This window comes from Martes martes (genome assembly GCF_963455335.1).
Source record: "Martes martes genome assembly, chromosome: 4".
Lineage (NCBI taxonomy): Eukaryota > Metazoa > Chordata > Mammalia > Carnivora > Mustelidae > Martes > Martes martes.
Window position 1 is genome coordinate 66,005,919 of NC_137891.1, and position 20,087 is coordinate 66,026,005.

The window sequence follows — 20,087 nt, forward strand, 5'->3', positions numbered from 1 at the left end:
GTCTAATTATATTTTTTTCTTCTTTCTGTTTGTTAAAGTCTTTTTAAATTTTCATCTTCACAGTCACATTCTAGCTTTTCAATGCATTTAATTTTTTTGTGTGTGTGTATATGTAACTTTTCCTCTCTTTCCAATTTTGGGATGTAGATTCCTTTTTTTTTTTTTAAGATTTTTTTTTTTCACCCTGAAAATCATTTATCAATCATTTATTTATTTTTTTGTTTCTTATGTTTTTTATTTTAGCCATTCTAACAGATATGAGGTAATTTATCCTGAATGATGCCTTTCAATGACTTCATGGTGCAGATGAAGAAATTGAGTCCCCTTGCACAGAAAGGAAAAGTGATCCGCTCAAGAAAACATCTTGGTCTCTAACATACTTTAACATAAAAATTGACATTGTCAAAGCAATTGAATTGTGAAGGTTTTTTTTTTTTTTTTTACTACCTTCTTTGTTCAAGAATTCTGTCATTAAAATGTGTAGTTCTTTTTTTTTTTTTTTTTTTAATTTTCAGTGTAACAGTGTTCATTGTTTTTGCACCACACCCAGTGCTCCATGCAATCCGTGCCCTCCCTAATACCCACCACCTGGTCTCCCCAACCTTCCACCCCCCGCCCCTTCAAAACCCTCAGGTTGTTTTTCAGAGTCCATAGTCTCTCATGGTTCACCTCCCCTTCCAATTTCCCTCAACTCCCTTCTCCTCTCCATCTCCCCATGTCCTCCATGTTATTTGTTACACTCGAAACCATATGATACTTGACTCTTTCTGCTTGACTTATTTCACTCAGCATAATCTCTTCCAGTCCTGTCCATGTTGCTACAAAAGTTGGGTATTCATCCTTTCTGATGGAGGCATAATACTCCATAGTGTATTTGGACCACATCTTCCTTATCCATTCATCTGTTGAAGGGCATCTTGGTTCTTTCCACAGTTTGGCGACTGTGGCCATTGCTGCTATAAACATTGGGGTACAGATGGCTCTTCTTTTCACTCCATCTGTATCTTTGGGGTAAATACCCAGTAGTACAATTGCAGGGTCATAGAGAAGCTCTATTTTTAATTTCTTGAGGAATCTCCACACTGTTCTCCAAAGTGGCTGCATCAATTTGCATTCCCACCAACAGTGTAAGAGGGTTCCCCTTTCTCCACATCCTCTCCAACACACGTTGTTTCCTGTCTTGCTAATTTTGGCCATTCTAACTGGTGTAAGGTGGTCTCTCAACGTGGTTTTAATTTGAATCTCCCTGATGGCTAGTGATGATGAACATTTTTTCATGTGTCTGGTAGCCATTTGTATGTCTTCATTGGAGAAGTGTCTGTTCATATCTTCTGCCCATTTTTTGATATGATTAGCTGTTTTGTGTGTGTTGAGTTTGAGGAGTTCTTTATAGATCCTGGATATCAACCTTTTGTCTGTACTGTCATTTGAAAATATCTTCTCCCATTCCGTGGGTTGCCTCTTTACTTTGCTGACTGTTTCCTTTGCTGTGCAGAAGCTTTTGATCTTGATGAAGTCCCAAAAGTTCATTTTTGCTTTTGTTTCCTTTGCCTTTGGAGACATATCTTGAAAGAAGTTGCTGTGGCTGATATCAAAGAGGTTACTGCCTATGTTCTTCTCTAGGATTCTGATGGATTCCTGTCTCACGTTGAGGTCTTTTATCCATTTTGAGTTTATCTTTGTGTAAGAGAATGGTCGAGTTTCATTCTTCTACATATAGCTGTCCAGTTTTCCCAGCACCATTTATTGAAGAGACTGTCTTTTTTCCACTGGATATTTTTTCCTGTTTTGTTGAAGATTATTTGACCGTAGAGTTGAGGGTCCATATCTGGGCTCTCTACTCTGTTTCACTGGTCTATGTGTCTGTTTTTATGCCAGTACCATGCTGTCTTGGTGATCACAGCTTTGTAGTAAAGCTTGAAATCAGGTAACGTGATGCTGCCAGTTTTATTTTTGTTTTTCAACATTTCCTTAGCAATTCGGGGTCTCTTCTGATTCCATACAAATTTTAGGATTATTTGCTTCAGCTCTTTGAAAAATACCGGTGGAATTTTGATAAGAATGGCATTAAAAGTATAGATTGCTCTAGGCAGTTTAGACATTTTGACAATGTTTATTCTTCCGATCCAAGAGCATGGAATGGTCTTCCATCTTTTTGTGTCTTCTTCAATTTCTTTCATGAGTGTTCTGTAGTTCCTCGAGTACAGATCCTTTACCTCTTTGGTTAGGTTTATTCCCAGGTATCTTATGGTTCTTGGTGCTATAGTAAATGGAATCAATTCTCTAATTTCCCTTTCTGTATTTTCATTGTTAATGTATAAGAAAGCCACTGATTTCTGTACATTGACTTTGTATCCTGCCACGTTACTGAATTGCTGTATGAGTTCTAGTAGTTTAGGGGTGGAGTCTTTTGGGTTTTCCATATAAAGAATCATGTCATCTGCGAAGAGAGAGAGTTTGACATCTTCATTGTCAATTTGGATACCTTTTATTTCTCTTGTTGTCTGACTTGCTGTTGCTAGGACTTCTAATACTATGTTGAACAAGAGTGGTGAGAGTGGGCATCCTTATCGTGTTCCTGATCTCAACGGGAAGGCTGCAAGCTTTTTCCCATTGAGGATGATATTTGCTGTGTGTCTTTCATAGATAGATTTTATGAAGTTCAGGAATGTTCCCTCTATCCCTATACTTTGAAGCGTTTTAATCAGGAATGGATGTTGGATTTTGTCAAATGCTTTTTCTGCATCAATTGAGAGGACCATGTGGTTCTTCTCTCTTCTCTTATTGATTTGTTCTATCGCATTGGTTGATTTGCGAATGTTGAACCATCCTTGTAACTAAAGATTTTATTTATTTATTGACAGAGAGATCACAAGTACACAGAGAGGCAGGCGGAAGCAGGCTCCCTGCTTAGCAGAGAGCACGATGCAGGGCTGGATCCCAGGACCCCGAGATCATGACCTGAGCCAAAGGCAGAGGCTTTAACCCACTGAGCCACCCAGGGGCCCCAAGGATGTAGATTCTTCTAACAAACAAACCAAAATACTCTCAGGATATAGTGTACTGCTCTGTTCCATTCACCTGTCTGTTTATATTCTATTTTTTTGTCTTTTAATTTTCATTTTTATAGTACCATTCTATCTTCTCAATATATTTAAATTTATTTTTGTACATATATGTTTTTCTTTCTTCACAATTTTGATATCAGTTTTCTAATAAACAGACCAAAATACACACAGGATCCAGTGTATTGGTCTGTTCTGTTCACCTGGCTATTTTCTCTCTTTTTTTTTAATTTTAATTTTTTTCCCCCCAGTTTCAGCATTCTTCTGATTTGTTTTGGGTTCTTGTTGCCAATTTAGTATTTTGTTTTCTTGTTCATCTATTCTTCTCTGGAGAGAATGACAAGACGGAAAAACTCACTTGTACAAAGAGAACAAGAGGTGGTACTGGTGGCCAGAAACCTAATCAGTGTGGATATAAGTGAGATTTTGGAATTAGAGTTCAGAATAATGATTATAAAGATACTAGCTGTACTGGAAAAAAGCATGGAAGATACTAGAGAATCCCTTTCTGGAGAAATAAAAGAACTAAAATCTAATAAAGTCAAGATCAAAAAGGCTATTAATGAGATGTAATAAAAAATGGAGGCTCTAACTGCTAGGATAAATGAGGCAGAAGAGAGAATTAGTGATATAGAAAACAAAATGTTGGTGAATAAAGCAGCTCAGAAAAAGAGAGATAAACAACTGGATATCAAGGGAGAATTCAAGTCATAAGTGATACCATAAACCAAAACAGTATTAGAATTGGGATCCCAGGAGAAGAAGGGGAGAAGGGCAGAAGGTATACTGGAGCAAATTATACTGGAGAATGCCCTAATCTGGGAAAGGAAACAGGCATTCAAGTCCAGGAGGCACAGACAAAGCCCCAACAAAATCAATAAAAATAGGTAAACACCTTGACATATAACAGTGAAACTTGCAAATCTCAGACACACCTTCAAGGGTAGAAACATTAGACTGGAGGCAGACCTATCCACAGAAACCTGGCAGGCCAGAAAGAACTGATCTATTCAGGGTACTAAATGAGAAAAATATGCAGCCAGGAATACTTTATTCAGCAAGGATGTCATTCAAAATAGGAGGAGAGATAAAAAGCTTCCAAGACAAACAGGAACTGAAAGAATTTATGATCACCAAACCAGCCCTGCAAGAAATATTAAAAGGGATACTTTAGTGAAGAGAAAGCCCAAAAGTAACAGAGACCAGAAAGGTACAGAGACAATATACAGAAACAGTGAATTTATAGGTAGTACAATGGCACTAAATTCTTATCTTTCAATAGTTACTCTGTATTTAAATGGCCTAAATGCCCCAATCAAAAGACAAAGAGTATCAGATTGGATAAAAAAAGCAAGATCCATTGATATGCTGTCTGGAAGAGACTCTTTTTAGACTCCAAGACACCTCCAGATTTAAAGTGAGGGGGTGGAAAACCATTTATCATGCTAATGGACATCAAAAGAAAGCTGGGTGGCAATCCTTATATCAGACAAATTAGACTTTAAACCAAAGACTGTAATAGAGATGAGGAAGGACACAGTATCAACACTAAAGGGTCTATCCAACAAGATCAAACAATTGTGAACAATTATGCCCCTAACATGGGAGCATCCATTTATATAATCCAATTAGTAACAAAATTAAAGAAACACACTGATAATAGTAGGGGACTTCACTGCAATGGACAGATCATCTAATCAGAAGAACAACAAGGAACAAGGGCTCTGAATGATACATTGGACCAGATGGACTTCACAGATATATTCAGAGCATACCATCCTAAAGCAACAGAATAAACATTCTTCTCAAGTGCTCATGGAACAGTCTCCACAGCAGATCACATACTGGGTCACAAATCAAGTCTCAACAGTACCAAAAAACTGGGATCATTCCCTGCATATTTTCAGACCACAATGCTTTGAAACTGGAACTCAATCGCAAGAGGAAAGTTGGAAAGAACTGAAATACAAGGGGGCTAAAGAGCATCCTATGAAAGAAGAAATGAGTCAACCAGGAAATTAAAGAATTTAAAGAATTCATAGGAACAAATGAAAATGAAAATACAACCGTTCAAAATCTTTGGGATGCAGCAAAAGTGGTCCTAAAAGGGAAGAGATAGCAATATAAGTCTTTCTCAAGAAACAAGAAAGATCTCAAATACACAACCTAACCTTACACTTAAAGGAGCTAGAGAAAGAACACCAAATAAAACCTAAATCCAGCAGGAGAAGAAAATTAATAAAGATTAGAGCAGAAATCAATGAAATAGAAACCAAAAGAACAGTAGAACAGATCAAGGAAACTAGGAGCTAGTTCTTTGAAAGAATTAATAAGATTGATAAACCCCGTCCAGACTTATCAAAAAGAAAAGAGAAAGGACCCAAGTAAAATCATGAATGAAAGGGAGAAATCATAACCACCACCAAAGAAATACAAACAATTATAAGGACATATTAGAGCAACTATATGCCAACAATGAGGCAATCTGAAAGAAATGGATGCATTCCTAGAGATGTATAATCTACCAAAACTGAACTAGGAAGAAATAGAAAATCTGAACAGATCCATAACCAGAAAAGAAATTGAAGGAGTAATCAATAATCTTCCAACAAACAAGAGTCCAGAGCTGGATGGCTTCCCAGGGAAATTCTACCAAACATTTAAAGAAGACCTAATACCTAGTCTTCTGAAGCTGTTTCAAAAAATAGAAATGGAAGGAAAACATCCAAACTCTTTTTATGAGTCCAGTATTACCCTGATCCCAAAATCAGACAAAGACCCTCCCAAAAATGAGAATTACAGACCAGTATCCCTGATGAACACAGATGCCAAAATTCTCACCAAAATCCTAGCCAACAGGATCCAACAGTACATTAAAAGGATTATTCACCATGAAAGTGGGATTTATTCCTGGGCTGCAAGGGCTGTTCAACCTCTGCAAATCAATGTGATATATTACACATTAATAAAAGAAAGGACAAGAACCAGATGATCCTCTCAACAGATGCAGAAAAAGCATTTGACGAAGTACAGCATCGTTTCTTGATTAAATAGAAATTTGATTTAATAGAAAACTATTAAAACTCTCCAGAGTTTTAATATCAATATCACAAAAGCCATATATCAAAAGCCCACAGTAAATATCATTCTCAGTGGAGAAAAACTGAGAGCTTTTCCCCTAAGATCAGGAAGATGGCAGAGATGTCCACTCTCACCACTGTTGTTCAACACAGTACTAGAAGTCCTAGCCTCAGCAATCAGACAAAAAGAAATAAAAGGCACCTGAATTGGCAAAGAAGTCAAATTCTCGCTCTTCAAAATGACATGATACTCTATGTGGAAATCCCAAAAAATTCTACCCCCAAATTTCTAGAACTCATATAGAAATTCAGCAAAGTGGCAGGATAAAAAAAATCAATGCACAGAAATCAGTTACATGTTTATATACTAACAGTGAGACAGAAGAAAGAGAAATTAAGGAGTAGATCCAATTTACAATTGTACCCAAAACTGTAAGGAATAAACCTAACCAAAGAGGCAAAGGATCTGTTCTCAGAAAACTATAGAACACTCATGAAAGAAATTGAGGCAGACACAAAGAAATGGAAAAATGTTCTATACTCATGGATCTGAAGAAAAATATCATTAAAATGTCTATGATACCTAGAGCAATATATACATTTAATGTAATCCCTATCAAAATACCATCAACTTTTTTCACAGAGCTGGAACAAAGAATCCTAAAATTGGTATGGAACCAGAAAAGACCTTGAATAGCCAAAGGAATGTTGTAAAAGAAGGCCAAAGCTGGTGTAATAAAACTTCAAGCTCTAATACGAAGTTATAATCATCTAGACGGTATGGTACTGGCACAAAAACAGACACATAGATCAATGAAACAGAATAGAGAGCCCACAAATGGACCCTCAACTCTATGGTCAACCAATCTTTGACAAGGCAGGAAAGAATGTCCAATGGAAAAAAGACAGCCTCTTCAAGAAATGGTGTTGGGAAAACTGGGACAGCTTTCTTTATGTATATTCAGAAGAATGAAAGTGAACCACTTCCTGACACTATACACAAAAGTAGACTCAAAATGGAAGAAAGACCCAAATGTTAGATAGGAATCCATCAAAATCCTAGGGGAGAACACAGGCAGCAACTTCTTGGTAGACATGTCTCCAAAGGCAAGGGAAACAAAGGCAAAAATGAACTATTGGGACTTCATCAAGATGAAAAGCTTTTGCACAGCAAAGGACAAAACCAAAAGACAACTGACAGAATGGGAGAAGATGTTTAAAATGAGATATAAGATAAAGGGCTAGTATCCAAAATTTATAAGGAACTTATCAAACTCAATGCTCAAAGAACAAATAATCTAATCAAGAAATGGGCAGAAGACATTTGCGACGACGTGGATGGAACTAGAGGGTATCATGCTTAGTGAAATAAGTCAATCGGAGAAAGACAACTATCATATGATCTCTTTGATATGAGGAAGTGGAGATGCAAGGCGGGGGGGTTTGGGGGAAGGTAGGAAAAGAAAAAATGAAAAGATGGGATTGGGAGGGAGACAAACCATAAAAGACTCAATCTCAAGAAACAGACTGAGGGTTGCGGGGGGGAGGGGGGACGGGAGAGGGTGGTGGGAAAATGGACATTGGGGAGGGTATGGGCTATGATGAGTGCTGTGAAATGTGTAAACCTGACGATTCACAGACCTGTACCCCTGGGGATAAAAATACATTATATGTTTATTAAAATAAAAAAAAAAAGAAAAAGAAATGGGCAGAAGACATTAACAGACATTTCTCCAAAGAAGACACACAAATGGTCAACAGACACATGAAAGAAATGTTCCACATCACTTGGCATTAGGGAAATATAGATCAAAATCACAATGAGATACCACCTCACACTAGTCAGCATGGCTATAATTAACCACTCAGGAAATGACAGATTTTGGTGAGGATTTGGAGAAAGGAGAACCCTCATACACTGCTGATGGGAATGCAAACTGGGCAGCCACTCTGGAAAACAGCATGGAGGTCCTTAAGAAGTTGAAAATGGAGCAACTCTAAGACCTAGCAATTGCACTACTAGGGATTTACCCTAAGGATACAAATGTAGTGATCTGTAGGGGCACCTGTACCCCAATGTTTATAGTAACAATGTCCATAATAGCTAAACTATGGAAAGAGCCCAGATGTCCATTGACAGATGAATGGATAAAGAAGATGTGTGTGTGTGTGTGTGTGTGTGTGTGTGTGTGTACAATGGAATACCACTAAGCCATCAAAAAATGAAATTTTGACATTTGCAATGATGTGGATAGAACTAGAGGGTATTATGGTAAGTGAAATAAGTCACTCAGAGAAAGAGAATTATCATATGATCTCACTCATATGTGGAATTTAAGAAACAAAACAGAGGATCAGAGGTGAAGAGAGGAAAAAATAAAACAAGAAGAAATCAGAGAGGGAGATAAACTGTAAGAGACTCTTAACATTAGGAAATAAACAGGGTTGCTGGAGGGGAGGGGGCTAAGGAGAATAGGGTACTGGATGATGGACATTAAGGAGGGCACACGATGTAATGAGCACTGGGTATTATATAAGGCTGATGAATCACTGACCTCTACCTCTGAAACTAATAATACATTACAGGTTAGTTAACTGAATTTAAATAAAAAATAAAAAAAATCAACTTAAAGGAGATATGATTTACAAAAAAATGCATCCATATTTAAAAAACTCAATATACATTGACAAAAAAATGTTTCTTCATACACAAACCAAACTAGAACGGTTACAAATATATCTAAGAGCTATGGTAGATTAGAGAAAGGAAGGAAAAAAAATTTCAAAGCATTTTTACTTTTAATTTTTCTTAAATTTTCTGATCTTGATTAAGTCTCATGTGAACCATTTTATCACACATTTCATCATGACATTTGCAATTACTCTAAAAAAAAGATGAAGTATTACCTGGCTTCTAAGATCACTATAAATACATTAGAATTAAGATAGTTTAAAATAAACTCTGTGTGTGTGTGTGTGTGTGTGTGTGTGTGTGTGTGTAGGGAGAATAGCAAGATTTTAACATAACTTGTAATGATTATTATTGTCTCAAATGGAAGGATACATTTTCTGCTAGCTAACATGATTAGACGATGAGATGTTCTGATTAATTGTGACTTGTGGTTTTCTGTTTTTTTTTCTTCTTCAAGATTTTATTTACTTATTTGACAGAGAGAGTGAGTAAGAGAGCACAAGCAGGGCAGCTGCAGAGGGAGAGGGAGAAGCAGGCTCCCTGCTGAACAGGCAGCCCGATGCAGGGCTCTATCCCAGGACCCTGGGATCAGACCTGAGCTGAAGGGAGATGCTTAACCGACTGAGCCACCTAAGCACCCTGACTTAACGATTTTCTTTCCTCTACATCCACTGCTTTACTTTCTTCTGTTAAATACATGGCTTTTTTATTATAAAATATTTTCATCACACAGAAAAAGAGAAAACAGAAACCAATATAGCAGCCACTAATTATGGGCAACGTCAATATCTGCTTTTAACTTATTTAAAAAAAACCAGCTTTATTTAGATACATATCATGCAATTTACTCATTTTAAAGTGTATATTTCAATGGTATTAATATATTTAGTGTGGTGTAAACATTGCAATTTTAATACATTCTTCATGCTGATTGGTGATTTTTTAAAAAAAGGATTAGAAATCTAATCAAATGCTTTAAAAAGGTCTAAGGTAAACTTTTAACATTACAAACAAATAACCATATGGGGGGATGGGGTAATTGGGTGATGGGCATTAAGGGCACTTGATGTAATGAGCATTGACTGTTCTATGCAACTGATGAATCACTAAATTCTACCCCTGAAACTAATAATACACTATGTTAACTAACTTGACTTTAAATAAAATCTTAAAAAACAAAGATAAAGACAAATAAGCGTAATTTATATCTTTGTTGGGTTATCTGTAGTAGCTTATAATCACAATTAAAAATACAATCAGGGAACTTTCCAGAATGCTCGGTGAGAGGAGGAGGAGTGGCGGCTGCCCGAGCTGCGCCAAGCAACGCGCTCCTTCCTTCTCCCCCACACCAGCCTCGGGCCTCTCACCGGCTGTAGAAAATGGTTAAAGAAACCACTTACTATGATGTTTTGGGGGTCAAACCCAATGCCACCCAAGAAGAACTGAAAAAGGCCTACAGGAAACTGGCCTTGAACTACCACCCTGATAAGAAACCAAATGAAGGAGAGAAGTTTAAACAGATTTCTCAAGCTTACTAAGTACTCTCTGATACTAAGAAAAGGGAATTATATGACAAAGGAGGGTAACAGGCAATTAAAGAAGGTGGAGCTGGTGGTAGTCTTGGCTCCCCCATGGACATCTTTGATATGCTTTTTGGAGGAGGAGGAAGAATGCAGAGAGAAAAGAGAGGTAAAAATGTTGTGTATCAGCTCTCAGTAACCTTAGAAGATTTATATAATGGTGCAACAAGAAAACCAGCTCTGCAAAAGAATGTGATTTGCGATAAATGTGAAGGCTGAGGTGGTAAGAAAGGAGCAGTCGAATGTTGTCCCAATTGCTGAGGTACTGGAATGCAAAGAAGAATTCATCAGATAGGACGTGGAATGGTTTAGCAAATTCATCTGTGTGCATGGAGTGCCAGGGCCATGGGGAATGGATCAGTCCATTTAGTATCTACTCTTCACAACCAAACCACTGTCATCACCTCTCACCCAGGTCAAATTGCCAAGCACGGAGATATCAAGTGTGTGCTAAATGAAGGCATGCCAATTTATCGTAGACCATAGGAGAAGGGTTGCCTCATCATCGAATTTAAGGTAAACTTTCCTGAGAATGGCTTTCTCTCTCCTGATAAACTCTCTTGCTGGAAAAACTCCTATCTGAGAGGAAGGAAGTAGAAGAGACTGATGAAATGGACCAGGTAGAACTGGCAGACTTTGATCCAAATCAGGAAAGATGGCACCATTACAATGGGGAAGCATATGAGGATGATGAACATCATCCCAGGGGTGGTGTTCAGTGTCAGACCTCTTAATGGGGCCAGTGAATAACACTGCTGGCATTTTATATACAGTAGTGAATGAGTGAAGAACTATAATCATAGCTCACTACTTGCTATTGTTTTTGTTTTAATATTCAACTATAGTAGTGTTTGTTTTTTTTTAAGATTTTATCTATTTATTTGACAGTGAGAAATCACAAGTAGGCAGAGAAGCAGGCAGAGAGAGAGAGGAGGAAGCAGGCTCCTTGCTGAGCAGAGAGCCAGACATGGGGCTCCATCCCAAGACCCTGGGATCATGACCCGAGCCGAAGGCAGAGGCTTTAACCCACTGAGCCACCCAGGCGCCCCTATATTAGTGTTTTAAAAGTTAAATTAAGAATAAACGCAAATATAAAAGCAAAAAAAATACAATCAATAAACTTTAAACATTCTGAAGGGATGATTATCAGATATATACAAGTGGCTAAAAGCTTTCTGAAATGCAAGTTTTATTCTACTTTTCTGATCTCGAATATTGTATATGCAATTTGTGATTCATTTTTATATTTTATACATGATTATATAAAAAACAAATGAAACCTATTTCTTACCTCTGGTGTCCCACAAAATGTTGTCGTTGTGTCAGATATAGCAATTCCTTCTTTACAAAGCCCAAAATCTGTTAAGACAACATGCCCCTGACAAACAGAGGGTCAGTAAGATAAAACAATGCATGGGCATAAACTGACAACTTTTAAAACCATTTCACTTTGAAATAATCGTAGACGCACAGGAAACTGCAAAAATAGTACATAGAGTTTTGTGTACCCCTCACTCAGCTTCTCCCAATGCTGATATCTTATATAACTGTAGTAAAATATGAAAATCAGGAAACTGACATTGGTAGACTACTGTTAACCAGACTGCCCATTTTATTCAGTTTTCACTATGGTTTTTATACATATTCATTTGTGTGTGTGTATATGTAAGTGTGGTTCTATGCAGCAGAGATGTACAGATCTATGTCACTACTGCCACTGTCAAGATAGAAAACTATCCATCACCCCAAAGGAACTAAGGAACACACTCATGCTACCCCTTTATCTTTGTACTCCCCTATTCCCACTGTCTCTGTCACCTTGCAACCATTCATCTGTTTTCCATCTCTATAGTTCTGTCATTTGGAGACTGTTACATAAATGAAATGAGGCTGCCCCTTGAGACTGCCTTTTTTCCACCAAGTATAATGATAATAAAATTGAGAATTGGCAGATTTTTTTAAAAGATAATACTTACTACTGAATCCAAAAGAATATTTTCTGGTTTCAAGTCTCTATTAAAAGGAAAGAAGAGCAAAACTGAGTATTAACTGAAATAAAGTAATAAAAAAAGACGTTTTTACAAGAAATACATTAAAACCTACCTGTACACTATTTTGATGGAGTGCAAGTAACCCAATGCACTGGCAATTTCAGCAGCATAAAACCTAGCTCTGTGTTCAGGAAAGGACCGTTCTCTTTGTAAGTGGAAAAACAGCTGTAAAATGGAAAAAGAAATAAATGGGTATTAGGATCATTTACACATAAAGTGAAACAAATATATCCTATAAAATACAAAAAATAGGATTTTGGTTCTTCTGAACATGAGATAAAAAGCACAGAACTCTGACTCTGTATGTGTCCCCCTGTTCTCTCTTCAACCACACATCTTTCCTTACCCTTGCTAACTTGAACTTGCTCATCTCTCATTTATTCCTCAGTCCTCAATGTGGCAATGTCCTTACCACTCTGGAAAGGATTATCAGTCAAGACCGATGATGTTGACATTGCCATGGAGTGAAATAAGATCTCTCACTAGCTCCTTTTCTGACTGTGGTTTCATTTGGAAAAAAAAGAAAAAAAAAAAAATCAAACACTATTCAGAGACTGGAAACAAGGGGCGGCAGACCAAATATAACCCACAGATACAATGTGTTTGAGCCAAATACTGTTTTTAGAAAAAAATCTAAATTAACTGTTAACATTTAAAAATGGAGAAACTTTTAGTAAAAATTCAGGTTTGGTTTCTTCTGGGGGTGGCAGGGAGGAAGCGAAACAACATTAAACCTGAATTCCAGTGTGGTACCAAATGGCTGGCGCTAAGCAGGAGCCTCTCCTGTTCATTTCCTGTACTTCTGAAATCATATTTATTTCTTACCATCGGTCCTTTTCTCATTAGGTCACCTGCCTGGGCAAAGTTTGCACTAGGTCCTTACTCAAAGTTCCCTGGCTTCTAAAACAATGATCTCGCTCCTTCTTCCCTGGAGAATTCCATCTCCGCTGCTTTCTAGCCCCTGACACCACAGGGATAGCAATGTGTCTGCCCTCAGTTTCTCCAGTTATTTTTCCTCTGAATACCCTGCCCAGGTAACCTGATCCATCCAGTGATTTTAACCACCTCTGTGTTGACGTCTTTCATGTGGACATACCCCACCTACACCTCTGCTTGGAGCCTCTCCTGCAAAGACTTGATGTCTGCTGCTTTTTCTTGAATATTTCACAAGCCAACACATTCAACTTGTCTGGAACAGAGTCCCTTGTCTTCTTTTGCAGATTTATTGCTACTGCTGCTGTATTCTATCCTTAATGACATCACTTTCTACCCAGCCCTCTGAGCACGGGGGGCAAGAAGGTACAGTGAGAAGAGTCAGGTTTTAAAGCTGATCAGATTTGGATTCAAATCCTAGTTCTTCTCTTTCTGTGTGCAATTCATTTAACTTCTCTGACTTACAAAAACTGTCCCCCAATTTTTCTTAACCTCTTCTGAAAGGTTATGGTGAAGATCAGTTATAACAGATCCTGACAGAGTAGGAATGTGGAGGCTGGCCTGGGATTCATCTAGACTGTTCCTTTACCCTTAGCCTCTCTATCTAACTATTGAATAAATTCTTCTGTTTTTATCTTTTAATTATTTCTGAAATACTCCTTCCTGTTTAGCCCTACTACTCCCTCTATTAGATGTAACTAATAGTACTGTAATATTCTATTTTTTTATCTGAGCACACCTATCCAATATATTAATGAAAACTACCCAAAATGAAAATCTGATCATACACCAACGATAGCTAACTAAATCAAAGGCACCATGCCGAGGACTTTATGTGCTTTTATTATTTAATCTACCAAATAGTTTCAGGCAAAAAACTAATGAGGAGCTGAGGGAAGGCTTGTCTATATGCTAGTATCGTATCAAAGTAAGTACACATGTCAAGGTTAAACTGTTAAGTATGAAAATCAGAGGGACTATCAACTGATGAATTACTGAACTCTACATCTGTAAACCAATGATGTTCTATATGTTGCCTAATTGAATTTAAATTTAAAAAAAAAGAGGGACACCTGGGTGGCTCAATTGGTTAAGCAGCTACCTTCAGCTCAGGACACCATCCCAGGAGGGATGAAGTCCCGCATGGGGCTCCTTGCTCAGCAGAGAGTCTGCTTCTCCCTCTCAAATAAATAAATAAATAAATAAAATCTTAAAAAAAAAAAAAAAAAAGTCAGGGGACAGTACTAGTAAGAATAACAGGAAACCCATAATGAAAGTATATCCCTCTTACCTCTCTCTGTACTTTCTCATGTTTATTGCCCTTCTACTACTGTCCCATTCAGCTTCTCCTCCACCAACCCCAACATTCTATTCCATTCTTTTTATTTTCCATTATCTTACCCAAGTTTATTTTTTAGAGTACAAGCCTACATTTTCCCACCTCTGCCACTCAGTTTATGAGCGCTCACTGTGTAAAACTGAATCAGATGCAAGGTCCCAAAACAAGACAAAAAGCCACAGACAAAGCAGGAAGCTTGCAATAGGATCTAATCTAATCTAATCTAATCTAATCTAATTGCAGGACATTTCAAAGTCAAGGACTGGTACTCAGGTCCAGGTTAAATCCAGGACCTGACATTTACTAGAAAACATGGTGACATTGAGAAAGTTACTTAATTTCTCTGAGCCTTAGAAGAGTATTTATCTCAAAGAGTTACAGTGATTAATTGAAATAATGCAGGTAAAATAATTACAAAGTTCCAGGCCCTCAATAAATTCTCATTATATGTTAGCACTCATGTATGCACAGAATAAAATGACAACCTTCAAATCTTCAACCTTCAAAGTTTTGCCTCTACACCAAGGAGGCATATGGCATTTTTGTCATACAGATGCAGAGGGTTGAATAATGATTCTTTTAATGATCTCCCCCCCAAATGACCCAGGTGTGTCTGATCACCTTTCAGGTTTGCAGAATAGACATCAGTCTCCCTTCTAATTCCTTTATTCTACAGTTAAGTATACTATATTAAGTTTGAAATAATTATTTTCCTCTCTCTCTGATCTAGGACCAGGGGATGAAAGATCCTTTTGTCACGTCTAGGACACAATCTGGTAGAATAATTTTTAGAGACATTCGGAGATCAGATATCAAATTAGAAAGGTGTGAGGACTGAGAAACAGAAGAACAGGGGGTGGTCCACTCTCTAAATCCTGGAATCACACACTGCCTGAGTTCAATTCCTGGTTCTAATACTTACTAACCACATGACTTGAGCAAGCTTCTCTGTGCCTCAGTTTCTTTATCTTATACAACAGGATTGTTGTGAAGATAAAATACTAGAGAGCCAGAGTCCGGGGCACGTTCAGTATACTTGATGCATGTTAGCTACTTCCGTAATTATTATGACAGTAGCGTTTTCCAAAATGTATTTCAATATCCTTCTAATTCAGAGTTTTGGGGGAATATTATTAACAGATTTGGTTCAAACAGAAAGGGACTGCATGCTAAGAAAATATTTTCAAAGAAATCTTTGCTTTGTTTAAGGCAGAACTCAAAGTCTTTAACATGCTGAAACATACTGTGAATCACCAAGAAACATATTGTTAATTGCCAATGGGATAGAACATGAAACGTTTTCCACACTGACTTCACCACAGAACTCTTTATTAGAGGATCTTCTTGTCTGATTATAGTTTGTATGTTTTAGACAATGACAGGCTAGAGTAATCTTTATATGCAACTGTAGAGACAGTAATTATCTAAATACAAATCACGTTTTATTCTAACGTTTCAGTGTATTATTCTTGCTATATTATCCATGAAGTCTGCAGCTTCACATCAAGGTTCTTTTATGACTCTTCCCACCTACACACCATAAGCTGTTTAAGAGATTTGTTTACTGTTCTCTATATATTGCTTTGTGCTTATTAGCCAGCATCTTGAATCCAATAGCTGTTAACGCTGGCCTAGCCTTCCAAAAACTGAGAAGCAAAGGAAAACTATGACTTTATTCTAGTTTTTCTAAACACTATCAACATTAGAAAACTAATCATAAAACTCACCTCCCCTCCGTTAACAAAATCCAGAACAAAATAAAGCTTTTCAGTTGTTTGGAAAGAATAATGTAATCCAACCAAAAACGGATGTTTCACATTTTTCAAAAGCACATTACGTTCAGCCATGATATGTTTTTGCTGTTTAAAAAAAAAAAAAGTAAAGGATCAACTTGTATTATATACCAGAAAACAACTCTGTTAATTGAGAAAATGGATTTAGGAAAAACAACACTATTTTATTTTACCTCTTTTCTGTTGAGAACTATTTTTTTCTGTAACACTTTGACGGCATAAAATTTTCCATCCAGTTTCCTTTTTGCAAGAAGAACCTGTTGTAGTTAAAGATTGTACAAACTATTAGACATTTCAATATTTTGATAGAAATAAGTCACTTATCAACAAATTCATATTTAAATTATGTACAAAGAAAGTCTAAATTGGACACAGATAATGTTTTAGTCTTGAAAACTAAAAACTACTGAATTTTTATTCCACTTCTTCTTAGATATTTTAATAAAACAGTAACAAAAAAGGGATGTTAATCACTTGAATAGCCAGGTACCATTCTTTGTCACTTAATGTGCTCATGTTTGAGACTTTTACTAAATTTAAGTCCCAGAATCTATACTGCTTGAGATTCTCAAATGTGTTCAGTGTTATGTGTGCACACAAGCCAGCCTTGAGTCCTAAAGAGTCCTTAGAAAATACTGAGGCTATCAACTTCATGGATAGATTAAAAAACAGAAAAGGAAATGGTTTCTACGTGATCAAAATGCATTTTTGTTTTAACATTTAGGTTTCTCTTATAAGTTTTTAATTCAGAAGCATTCAGAGAAAAAAGCACCATGTGTAGCTGAGTTTCTACAATGGACTGGGCTGTATGCACTTTCAAGCATCTAAGGAAATTTAGGAGCTCTTGCCCCAGAAAAAAAGTACTTAGGGTTTTGCAAATAACTTTAAGGGATTCAAGATGCCCAACAAGTTGTGTTGTTAACTATTAAGTGACCCATTTCAATGACGCCTGGATGGCCCAGTCAGTTAAGCATCTGTCTTTGGCTCAGGTCATGATCCCAGGGTCTTGGGGTTGAGTTCCACACCGGGGTCCCTGCTCAGCCAGAAGTCAGCTACTCCCTCTGCTTGCTGCTCTCCCTGCTTGTGCTCTCACTCCAACAAATAAATAAATAAAATCTTTAAAATAAATGAATGAATGAATGGATTTTTGAGATAACCTGACATAGTGACTAGTGACACTACTGGGCCTTATATTCTAATGTATGTGTCGTCTTCCTCACTATAACATAAAACCCCAGGTGTTATATGTAAGTGTTGAATCACTAAATTGTGCACCTAGAACTGGTATTACACTGGATGTTAACCAACTGGAATTTAAATTAAAATGTTAAATTTAAAAAAATAAAACATTATCAGTAGCCTGAAGTACCCCTTCTGCCCTATTTCAGAAACTACTTATCCCTGTCTTCCTCAACTATCTCAATTTCAGGTTTTGTCTTTTTTCTGAATTTCATGTAATTAGAAATCATATAAAGTTATATCTGACTACTTTCACTCTAAATAATGTAATTTGTATTTATGTTGTGGCCTGCAACACAATTTTTGTATTTTTACTGTTGTGCAGAATAACACATCACACAATTTAAAAAATTTGATTCCAGTATACTAACTCAACAATTCTATACATTACTCAGTGTACATTATGGTAAGTGTACTTTTTTTTTTTTTGATAAGTGTACTCTTCATCCCCTTCACCTACTTCACCCATTCCCCCCACCCACCTCCCCTCTGGTAACCATCAGTTTTTCTCTATAGTTGAGTCTGTTTCTTGGTTTGTCTTCTTTTCTCACTTTCTTGTTTGTTTTGTTTCTTAAATTTGCATATGAATGAAATCATACAGTATCTGACTTTATACTCTCTAGATCCACACATTTTGTTGTAAATGGCAAGATTTCATTTTTTATAGCTCAATAATATTCCTGTGTGTGTGTGTGTGTGTGTATTTACATATAGTGTAAACATATAGTGTATACATATACTGTATCTTCTTTATACACTCATAAGTCCAGGACACTTGGTTTGTTTCCATGCCCTGGTTATTGTAAAATAATGCTGTTATAAACATAGGATGCATATATCTTTTTGAATTAGTGTTTTCATTTTCTTTGGATAAATATCTAATAGTAGACTTACTGGGTCATATGGTAGTTCTGTTTTTAATTTTCTGAGGAAACTCCATACTGTTTCCCACAGTGGCTGTTTACCAGTTTGCATTCCTACCCACTGTGCACAAGGGTTCCTCCTTCTCTACATCCTTACTAACACTTTTTGATTTTAGCCATTCTGACAGGTATATCTCACTGTGGTTTTGATTTGTTGAGCATCTTTTCATGTGTCTGTTGCCCATCTGTATGTCCTCTTTTGAGAAGTTTGTTCATTTCTTCTGCCCCCTTTCTCACTGGATTACTTGGTTTTCTGGTGTTGAGTTGTGTAAGTTCTTTATCTATCTTGGATACTAACCCTGCATCAACTATGTCATTTGCAAATATCTTTTCCCATTCAGTAGGCTGTCTCTTTGTATTGTTGATTATTTCCTTTGTTGTGCAGAGACTTTTTATTTTGATGTAGTTTCAAGAGTTTATTTTTGGTTTTGTTTCCCCTGCCTCAAGAGACATACCTAGAAAAATGTTCTTTCAGCTGATGTCAGAGAAATTACTGCCTGTGTGCTCTTCTAGGATTTTTATGGTTTCCATTCTCACATTTAGGTCTTAATCAAATAGAGTTTATTTTTGTGTATGGTTTAAGAACGTGGTCCAGTTTCATTCTTTTGCATGTAGCTGTCCAATTTTCCCAACACTGTTTGTTGAAAAGACTTTGTCCAGTTGCATATTCTTGCCTGTTTTGTTGAAGACTAATTGACCGTATAATTGTGGGTTTATTTCTGGACTCTCTATTCTGTCCCATTGTTCTCTTTGTCTATATTTGTGCCACTACCATACTGTTTTGATGACTGTGGCTTTGTAGTGTATCTTGACATCTGGACTGTGATACCTCCAGTTTTTTCTTTTTCAAGATTGCTTTGGCTATTTAGGGTCTTTTGTGGTTCCATATAAATTTTAGAATTATTTGTTCTAGTTCTGTGAAAAACTGCAGTACACAGTTTAATCCACTTTTTAACGGACATTTAGACAGTTTATGAATAACAATGCCATGAATATTCTGGCATATGCCTTTCTTAGCACATATGTGCATGTATGTCTGTTGGACATACAGCTAGAAGTAGAACCAATGTGTCACACAGATAATGGCATACATATAGCCTGAATAATTAACACCAGTTTTCAATAGCATAGAAATTTCACACAGGAATAAATCTAATTAAAGATGTCTAAGACTCTATATAAAACACTATAAAACATTACTGAGAAAAGTTAAGATGAATTAAATTAAGAAAGGGATATACCAGGGCGCCTGAGTGGTTCAGTGGTTGGGTGTCTCTGCCTTTGGCTCAGGTCATCATCCCAGGGTCCTGGGATGGAGCCCTGAGTCGGGCTCCCTGCTTGGCAGGGAGCCTGCTACTCCCTCTGCCTCTACCCCTCCCCCCAACATGTGCT

The 20,087-nt window shown here is 37.0% G+C and overlaps 1 protein-coding gene and 1 pseudogene across 5 annotated transcripts in view; one reads left to right on the forward strand and one right to left on the reverse strand.

The window, feature by feature from the left end:
- Positions 1-20,087, reverse strand: part of LOC308341918 (serine/threonine-protein kinase Sgk3) — a 140,889-nt gene that overhangs the window by 14,285 nt on the left and 106,517 nt on the right. For all 4 annotated transcript variants that reach the window (XM_080802050.1, XM_080802051.1, XM_080802048.1 and 1 more), the window contains 5 exons: positions 16,707-16,790; positions 16,468-16,599; positions 12,521-12,633; positions 12,394-12,430; positions 11,709-11,795 (listed from right to left, as the gene is read on the reverse strand). In XM_080802050.1, the coding sequence (XP_080658176.1) occupies positions 11,709-11,795; positions 12,394-12,430; positions 12,521-12,633; positions 16,468-16,599; positions 16,707-16,790 (453 nt within the window). The remainder of the gene's footprint in view (positions 1-11,708; positions 11,796-12,393; positions 12,431-12,520; positions 12,634-16,467; positions 16,600-16,706; positions 16,791-20,087) is intronic.
- Positions 10,217-11,014, forward strand: LOC308340703 (dnaJ homolog subfamily A member 1-like; annotated as a pseudogene). Its single transcript has one exon. The product of its transcript is annotated as a dnaJ homolog subfamily A member 1-like (transcript).